The 8,666-nt window shown below is 35.0% G+C and overlaps 1 protein-coding gene across 2 annotated transcripts; it reads left to right on the top strand.

Moving 5' to 3' along the window:
* The first annotated feature begins 401 nt into the window (after nucleotides 1–401).
* On the top strand, nucleotides 402–8,267 carry LOC132032553 (serine/threonine-protein kinase Nek5-like). Of its 2 annotated transcripts, XM_059422191.1 has the most exons (15): nucleotides 402–554; nucleotides 654–720; nucleotides 1,575–1,640; nucleotides 1,731–1,777; nucleotides 1,894–1,939; nucleotides 2,162–2,242; nucleotides 2,328–2,370; nucleotides 2,448–2,497; nucleotides 2,880–2,961; nucleotides 3,048–3,097; nucleotides 3,497–3,570; nucleotides 5,026–5,077; nucleotides 5,156–5,384; nucleotides 5,538–5,806; nucleotides 6,492–8,267. In XM_059422191.1, exons 1-15 carry the CDS (start codon nucleotides 457–459, stop codon nucleotides 7,992–7,994), a joined length of 2,757 nt encoding a protein of 918 aa, XP_059278174.1. In that variant the 5' UTR covers nucleotides 402–456; the 3' UTR covers nucleotides 7,995–8,267. The 2 variants fall into 2 exon arrangements, with proteins under 2 accessions (XP_059278174.1, XP_059278173.1); XM_059422190.1 differs by having other exon boundaries at nucleotides 5,156–5,806.
* Nucleotides 8,268–8,666: the final 399 nt, after the last annotated feature.

The raw sequence follows: 8,666 nt of genomic DNA, 5'->3' as shown, positions 1-8,666 counted from the left end.
TTTTACAGTTTAATTGTCATTTCCTGATTCCAATCTTACTATTATTGTATAAAGAAGCAATTTTTACAGTTTAATTGTCATTTCTTGAGTACCCAAAAGTCCATTCTTGGTTCCAATCTTACTATTTTTAGATAAAGATGCAATTTTTGTAGTTTAAATGTCATTTCTTGATTACCCAAAAGTCCATTCCTGATTCCAATCTTACTATTTTTAGATAAAGATGCAGTCTTTACAGTTTAAATGTCATTCTTGAGTACCCAAAAAAGGCCATTTGGGTTTAAATCTTACCTATCTTTGATAAAGAAGTAATCTTTGTATATATGGTTAGTTTCTTTTAGAATTTTTCTGCAAATGGTGAGGAAAAATTGCAGCCAAATCCAAGATTAAAATGGGGTTAAGAAAATGTACAGAGATTGATTGAATTGCTATTTTACTTTGTAAAGATTTTTATTAGCAATGGAATCAAGAATGGATCATTATGAGTTAATGGAACAAATTGGTCGTGGAGCATTTGGTGCAGCAATTTTAGTGCATCACAAGCAAGAGAGAAAGAAGTAAACTTTAATTTATTTATTTTTTCTAACTTAATGTGTGCTTTTTGAATTTATGTTGGATTGATTTGGTTTGTAAAATTTGTTTTATGGAATTGGTAGGTATGTGTTAAAGAAGATTCGTTTGGCTAGACAAACAGAGAGATGTAGGAGATCTGCTCATCAAGAGGTACATTTTTTGTTGCTTTTAAGGATTTTACTATGTGTCCTTTTGTTTTTATTTGAATTTACTAAATAAGGAGTTAGAAGGGCTACTAAAAGAACAAAATATTCTTTAGCTTAATCTGTTGAATATAATTGCATATGATTAGCTACTGTTGAGTTTGACTTCCACTTCTGTTTTCTTTGATTTCATTCTAAGTTGGACTATTCATTGAATTCTTTGAAAACAACAGAATCTCTAGATGTCCCAGATTCTGATTTTTCTTGATCTTCTCTTGCTTTGACAGCCCATCGATTGTACTCCCTCCATCCCAAAATAGTTGTCAGTTTCGCTGCGCGAGAGTAAATTTGACTAGTATTTCAAGCTAAATTCGATTGGATTAATTTAATATTTTAAAATTCAAATTTAGATATTCAAAGACTACACATGAAAAGTACTGTAAGTTGCAATTCTTCTCATATCAATATGGTGAAAAAATACATCATAAAATGTTGGCGAAAGTTCAAATAGTTTGAGTCTCGAAAAATGAAACGTGACAAAGTATTTTGGGACGGAGTTAGTATTATGATATCAGTTTACAGAGATTCTAGATTCGAAATTCATCCTATCCTTGGAAATATAAGGAGAACTTCATGAAGAATACTTGCAGTTGTTGCTCTAATCCATATCAAACTTCTTAAGCTTTTCGAGATACATTGCATGTTTTTCGATTGCCTGTATATTTTTTAATCTGATAATGATTTCATGCGACGACTTAGTGTTTGGGGATGTGTGTTTTTTCACTGAGCATGACGCTTGTTGCACAAATGCATATATACTTAAGATTTTCACATCGAAGTAATCCAAATTTTGATGTGCAGATGGCATTAATTGCACGGATTCAACACCCATTTATCGTTGAATTCAAGGAAGCATGGGTAGAGAAGGTGAAACCCGTGAAGTTTTTGGCAGTGTGGACTTAACTTCTCTGGTGCAGATTGTAATTATTTTTGCTCTTTGTGTTAATCGTAATGCAGGGTTGCTATGTTTGCATTGTTACTGGCTATTGCGAAGGTGGCGATATGTAAGTGTCTTAAACAACTGAAGTCATATTGACATAGTTTTCTGTCATTATTGCTTTAATTGCTAAACAAGGGTTTCAAGTCTTTGTTTCCCCCTTTAATAATACATTTTTGATAGGGCTGAATTGATGAAGAAAGCAAATGGACAATATTTTCCAGAAGAGGTATGTTGATAGATTATTAAGCTTATTATTAGATTGAGACATGTTAGTTCTACATTTAGATTGTAGATCATGAACATGGGCAAAAGGTTTTATAACTATTAGAACTAACAAGATAAATTGTTCACATCGTAGGTGGTACCGTTTAATATATCTAAAATAAATTTCAATTGATTATTCGTTATTTTTGTTTGTTGACCATTCAAGTAATTGTTTACCTTGCAGAAACTTCTGAAATGGTTCACTCAACTACTATTGGCAGTAGAATATCTGCATTCAAATTATGTGCTGCACCGTGACCTTAAAGTATGTATTTCAATATTTGTTAATATGTTTGTATTACTATTCTCTCCTAATTTTCATAAGGTAATTTTACGCCCTGTTCTGGCAGTGCTCAAACATCTTTCTCACCAAGGAACAAGATGTTCGCCTTGGTAAGTTCAATGCAGGTTTTCTTTTTATTGAAGTTGAGATGATGTGATTGCGATTTTGACAATACTTTTTGTTGCAGGGGATTTTGGGCTTGCAAAAACATTGAAGGCAGATGATTTGGCTTCTTCAGTATGTGTCTGATACATACTACCTTTTAATTAATTTTGATATACTATGCAACGATGACTCAAGTCGTATCCATATCTCGGAAGCTTAAAATCCCCATTTGACCTTTTTAAGGGAAACAGTTGATCTGGAAACATGTACATTTGGAACTTGCTTTAGGATACATTCAGGATTTGTGGTTCTGGTGATAAAACAATAGTATTAAAATATTAGGACATTGCCAGTGGTGTTGGCTGCAAATACCTAAATAAGATATCAAAGTTTGTTTTAGACATTTCTGCACTGAACAGAGAAAGCAAACCTGATCAAATGAAGTAGTTATGCAATAACTAATGATGAAAGAGACTCTTTAGGATGCTGATGATGTTTTTGTTAAATATTCCAGGTAGTTGGAACTCCCAATTACATGTGCCCTGAACTTCTTGCGGACATTCCTTATGGTTTTAAATCAGATATTTGGTCCCTAGGTATGCAGCTTTTTATTTGCAATTTTGTATGAAGATAGACACATCTATATGTCATCTGATTTTATGAGCAATTATTTCTTCGCCAGGCTGCTGTATGTATGAAATGGCTGCTTATCGACCTGCATTTAAAGCATTTGTAAGATTTTCTGCTCTCCTCTACTTCTATTATCATGGCAACTCCTGGGGTCTGTTATTTAGATAATTTCACATGTGGACAACAAATACTTGTGAATCTGGATATTTTAGAGACCTTGCAAATCCAAGTTATCCAGTTATAGTTAATGGTTGAAGGTCCACTCACATGCTCTGGATATATGTTCATTATATAAATGCATTTAGGTACTTCTTTAATGTCAAAAATTCTGGTTGTAACGTGTTTTAGGTCTGCAAGATTATTTGGTCTCTTATAATCTGGAAAACACTCGCAATGTAATGCATTTTGCTTATTGAAGCAAATAAATACAGAATCACGTCCCTTTACTTTTATCTGTCCTCCATTTACGTTTATTGAAAGTGGTATTTTATCATGATTCAGGACATGGCGGGATTGATAAGCAAGATTAACAGATCGTCCATTGGTCCTCTGCCATCTTGTTATTCTCCGCACTTGTAAGTCTAGCATTTGTTAGTGTCAGTGCACGCATAATTTACGTTTTTGCTAAGCTTTTGTTCTTCTCGATACTTATTATTGAAAGTCAAGAGAATCATTTATAATATTTGCAGATCTGAAATAAATAAACTAACGTGTCATCTAAGCTGTCTAAGAGTGCACACTTTTATTTATTTACTTATTTTTAGGTTTGCAATACTTTTGGGTTGATTTGGTTATTTACCTGTAGATACTCCACATCTAGTCATGGTTCGAGAGACAGTTATCTTGTAGTGATATTGTTTTAGCCTCTTCCTTTTTCCCATTTTTACTATTAATGTTCTGCAATATTCTGGCTTCTCTCTCCTATGCATTTTTTTTAATGATTGCTTTATTTTGGAATCAAATTTAATCACTATAATCTGTATAGTCATATTATAAAGAAAAAAGTTGTTATAGAAAATCCCTTTGTCCCAATTTATGTGAAGGTTTGACTGGGCACGGAGTTTAAGAAATAAAAGAAGACTTTTGAAACTTGTGGTCCAAAATAAGCGATAAATATTTGTGTGGCTATAAATCATCTCATTAAGAATAAAATGGGTATTTTAAAGTTAACTTGTTAAAGGTGTCATTCTTTTTGGGATTGACTAAAAAGGAAAGAGTGTTACATAAATTAGGACGGAGGGAGTATGAAACAGAGGAGTATCAGATCGTGTGTACTTTCTAATCTTTAGGGCGGATGTTACCTCTTCAAGTTTTGGTATATAGTTTGTCTACCACCTTTAAGTTAATTTCCACAGACTTTTTTTTTTTTTTTTTTTGTGACAATGATATCCACAAACTGTTCTTGATTTGACATTTTCTTATTACACTTCGGACAGAATGGAAAGTTTAGTATATCCTCTAGGATGATGTGTATAAGTTGTGTATTTATTCAATCCAAATGTATTTGTCCTATTAATTAGTCTACTTTAATTACCATGTTCCAGTTGAAAGTCAAGTCAAACTCTTTTTTAGGCTTCTGAATTTCACTATGTGCTATTCCTTCATCTTCTTTCATTAGATTTTTTTCGATTATTCAAAACATAACATAGACTGACCCATATAATAGTCAGTGTTATCTAAAGCGAAAAGCGCAACCAGCAATCTAAGCGCAAAAGCGCAAATAAATTTGATTTCAGTATGGACTAACAAATTGTAAAAACATAACGATAAAGTGATTATTCATCAAGAGACATTGGCAAGGAAAATGTCTTGGAGCCTTGATGATGACCCATATAATAGTATATTGTTGTATAAAAGGCTATAATAGTATATTATTGTATAAAAAGCTTAAAATTGAAGAGAATCTATGGTTAGTATGCGTGACACTATGGCATCATGCTCTGCTTAAGTAGTTGTTTCAATTATCAATGCATTTCAGTCCCACTCTTGATGTTTATGAGCTTTTCTTCTGTTCTATATTGTTTTCACAGGAAAACACTTATTAAAGGCATGCTAAGAAAGAATCCTGAGCATCGTCCCAGTGTAAGCTTACCAAGACTTGCACTCACTTAACATTTGTGTCAGATCAATAATTCAATCATTTGACATCAACCTTTCCAGGCTACCGAGCTCCTGAAGCACCCGTATTTGAAGCCGTATCTTGAGCAATACCGACCATCCTTTATTACTCATGTAGCAAGCTATCCTGAAAAACCTCTCACTTCTGGCCGTGACTCTCGGAAGAATATGGCAGAAAGCCAAAGTAGTACAAGTTCTTGTAGTGATAAAGAAAGTTTGAAGTCAAAGGAGAAAAACATCCAAAGCAAGGCTTCCAATAATGATTATAGAGGCACTGATGTAGATGTTGCATTTGTTGATGATGATATTGACTTTAGGCGACTTCATTCCTATGACGAAAATCACGGAGATGATACTTTTCCTGAAGATACAGATGATTATGAATCTAAGAACATTATTGATGACGAGAGGATATGTGATGCAGAAGCTAAACAACCTAGAGCAATAAAAAATATTGTGTCGGCTGTGAAAGAAGGAAAAATGAGAGAGCATAGTTCCCCAATGAGGGGCAACCGAGCGAAGGTTGGTGGTTCAGGTGCACAGAAAGCTAACACTGAAGCATCACCAAAGATTCCAAAACCGAGCTCAGTTACTCCTTCTAAACGCAATGCAGAGTCGCCATCTCCTGGATCAACAAAGGCCGGATCTGATTCCATGAAAAGGAATCACGGAATGCATGCTTTAAAGCATCAGGTAATTACCTATCTAATCCTCTTATCTCCAGTAGTATTTGCGTATTGGTTTGTATGTGGAAATTTGGGGGGAACTTTCAAAAATAAACAACCCAATGTAATATATTTGCACCCGCATAGCCTTACTTTTTTAGTTTACCCCGCATAACCAACTTTTTTTTCGCAATAGTGCTTATACACACAGTATACAATATCATACACTTACTGTAAACAATGTATCAACCTTGTATAAAAGTGTCTAATAGTGTATAAGAGGTGTTTATACACACTTTTACACCATTATACAATATTATGCAAGCTTATACAAAAAAATTAGTTTTTGTATCCTACGAACTTCGACCACGAAACTCCATCTGAAATGACATTTCCAATGAACCCAAATCATCAATTTGTCAAATATTTCAACAAAGCACTCAATTTGTGAGTTTTCAAGCTTTTAAAAACCCCAACAATGAAGTTTTGCATTGTTCACTTTAATTCATCCAATAATGTTAAAATCTGTGATGTTAATATCACTCTCAATCAGTTTCTAAGCATGAAAACAAGGAATTATTAGGCCTTTTTCCTAAGTATTTTAAGCTATATACAAAGTGGGCTAAATAGGGTAAGATATGAAAATATGGCCTGATTTTGATTATAAGCTTGGCCAAGTAAAATCTCAATTTTTAGTGCCCCATTCCTTGCAGTTGCCTGTCATCGAGTCCATTCCTAAGACTAAACCTAGATATGAAGGTATCTCCTCGTCTGGTCCTTTAAAGCATGTTGCTGAAGATGTATTTCCTCCAAGGCCAAGATTGCGAACACCTCCTAACTTGATTAGACGATCATCATTCCCCAGAAGGATAAAGCAAGTGGGACATGATACCTCAAATACTCCTAACAATAATGTTAAGCCTGGTCCCAGTGACAATTCTCCATGTCCTGAAAGGGTTGCCGAGCCAAAGAATTGTGTGCAACATTCTCGAAAAGTTTCAATAGAAACGCAAGAAGAAAGTAGCATTTCTGCTTCTTCTTCTGTATCAATTCAAGGATTTGAACTTTGTGATGACGCAACAACTCCTTTTATGAATTTGACGGAGCAGATTCTCCAAGGTCATGAAAGAGCTACTGAAACTGAAACCACGAGATCAAGGCCGTCCTGGTCAACCACTAACTCGTCTCTTTCCGAGATTGCTTTTAGTTTAGGGGAAACCTGTGATAATAAGAATTCTGAACCATGCTACATCAAAAAGTATGACGAGCATCATCACATTGTGGATGTTGGTGCTTGCAATCAGAAATCAAATTCAACTGTGGCCACTGACAGTGCCCTCCCTTGCTCCAAAGAAATGGCCATCTTTGAAGATCATTCTACAGCTCGTAGGCTTGATGTTATGACTGATCTTTTGCCTCGATCAAACCCGACTTCAGCATCCTCTGGGGACGATAAGTTTATGGTGAAGTTATCATCCTCAACAACAGAAATTGTCTCTCCCACTGCTCCTCCCGTTTCATTTAGCCAAACTAGTCTGCCACAACTCTCTGACAGCACTTCAAAATCCGATGACGATGACAAGTTTATTACAAAGGAACTATTGTGCTCTCCCACTGAAAGTACTACTCCTTCTCCACCTGCTCCAAAAAATACGGTTCTTGAAAAAACAGATGCTTCTCAGCTTACACCAGCTTCTGATGACGTCATACATCTCATACAACATAGTAGTTTCCGAGTGGATAGTGAGCAGCCAGTGATGGACACCGTGGAGAGAAATGTCGACGTTGGGAAACAGATAAATGTGGTAAGAGATGAAGTTGATAATGAGTGTCTAGGTACTCTTGGGGCTCCAAACGCTTCTACTTCTGCTGGATCAGCGATTCTTAAATCCAATATCCCTGATGGTGTCCATAATAAGGAGATTGATGTGAGAAACCACAGCAGTCCACAAAAATTGGATTCTCCAGAACCGGCTGCAGAGGAGGAAAGGCCGGTAAAGGAAATGTTAGATGTCAAGTCGTTTAGACAGAGGGCGGATGCACTTGAAGGTCTACTAGAATTATCTGCTGACTTACTGGAGCAAGATAGATTAGAAGAGCTTGCTGTTGTTCTAAAACCTTTTGGCAAGAACAAGGTGTCGCCGAGGGAGACAGCTATCTGGTTGGCCAAGAGCATGAAAGGAATGATGCTTGAAGATTCTCCGCGAAATTCATGATCCATTATGCAGATTGGTATTTGCAAGTACTTGTTTATAGTGTTGCTCGCTTGTTTATCTTTTTCGTTTTATTTTTGGTCATTCAATTTCCTATTGAATTTGCCCAGAGAAGCAGTTAAAAAAGGTGCTTAACTTTCTTTTTGTCATTTGTATTTATGTAATTCATTCACTTTAGTAATTGTAAATAGATAGATAGAAGCTTGAATAAATCTATGATTTGTAAAATGTAAGGATGTTTTGGAACACTGTTTTTCATCAGACATTTTCATGTCATGTTCTCCTGTTGTCTTGGAACATAAATGAGCCTAACCTTTCTCATATTTGATGTTGTGCCCAAGTACAACTCTTAGTAGCACTTCCTTGCATGAGATCACGATCATTATGCCTTATTTGTATTTGTACAGCAAAGACTACTTTGGAATCTTGGTTTTGTGAAAATCAACTAATCCAAGGTTGATCTATGGTAAAAATTTATCCGTACCTGATGTTTACATCAATACCATCCTAATTTACAATGGTCAAGTCATAAATCAAGGTAAGAATGTGTATTAAAGTTTGATGATAACAGTGTATGTGAAGATGCATGTCATTTATTCATTGACAATGAACAATTTAAATTAAAAATTAAATTCAAATGCGATTGAGTTACGTGAATTATTAGTGTAAATTAAA

Source organism: Lycium ferocissimum, chromosome 10 (genome assembly GCF_029784015.1).
Source record: "Lycium ferocissimum isolate CSIRO_LF1 chromosome 10, AGI_CSIRO_Lferr_CH_V1, whole genome shotgun sequence".
In the NCBI taxonomy this organism is placed as follows: Eukaryota; Viridiplantae; Streptophyta; class Magnoliopsida; order Solanales; family Solanaceae; genus Lycium; species Lycium ferocissimum.
This window is presented reverse-complemented; position numbering and strand designations above follow the sequence as displayed.

Bases quoted from the DNA above. Each gene is read 5' to 3' on its own strand.
- LOC132032553 (XM_059422190.1), top strand. From the start codon at position 457: ATGGAATCAAGAATGGATCATTATGAGTTAATGGAACAAATTGGTCGT. The intron at 1,641-1,730 runs GTGAAACCCGTG...ATCGTAATGCAG, and splicing joins AGGAAGCATGGGTAGAGAAG to GGTTGCTATGTTTGCATTGT. The intron at 2,243-2,327 runs GTATGTATTTCA...CTGTTCTGGCAG, and splicing joins TGCTGCACCGTGACCTTAAA to TGCTCAAACATCTTTCTCAC.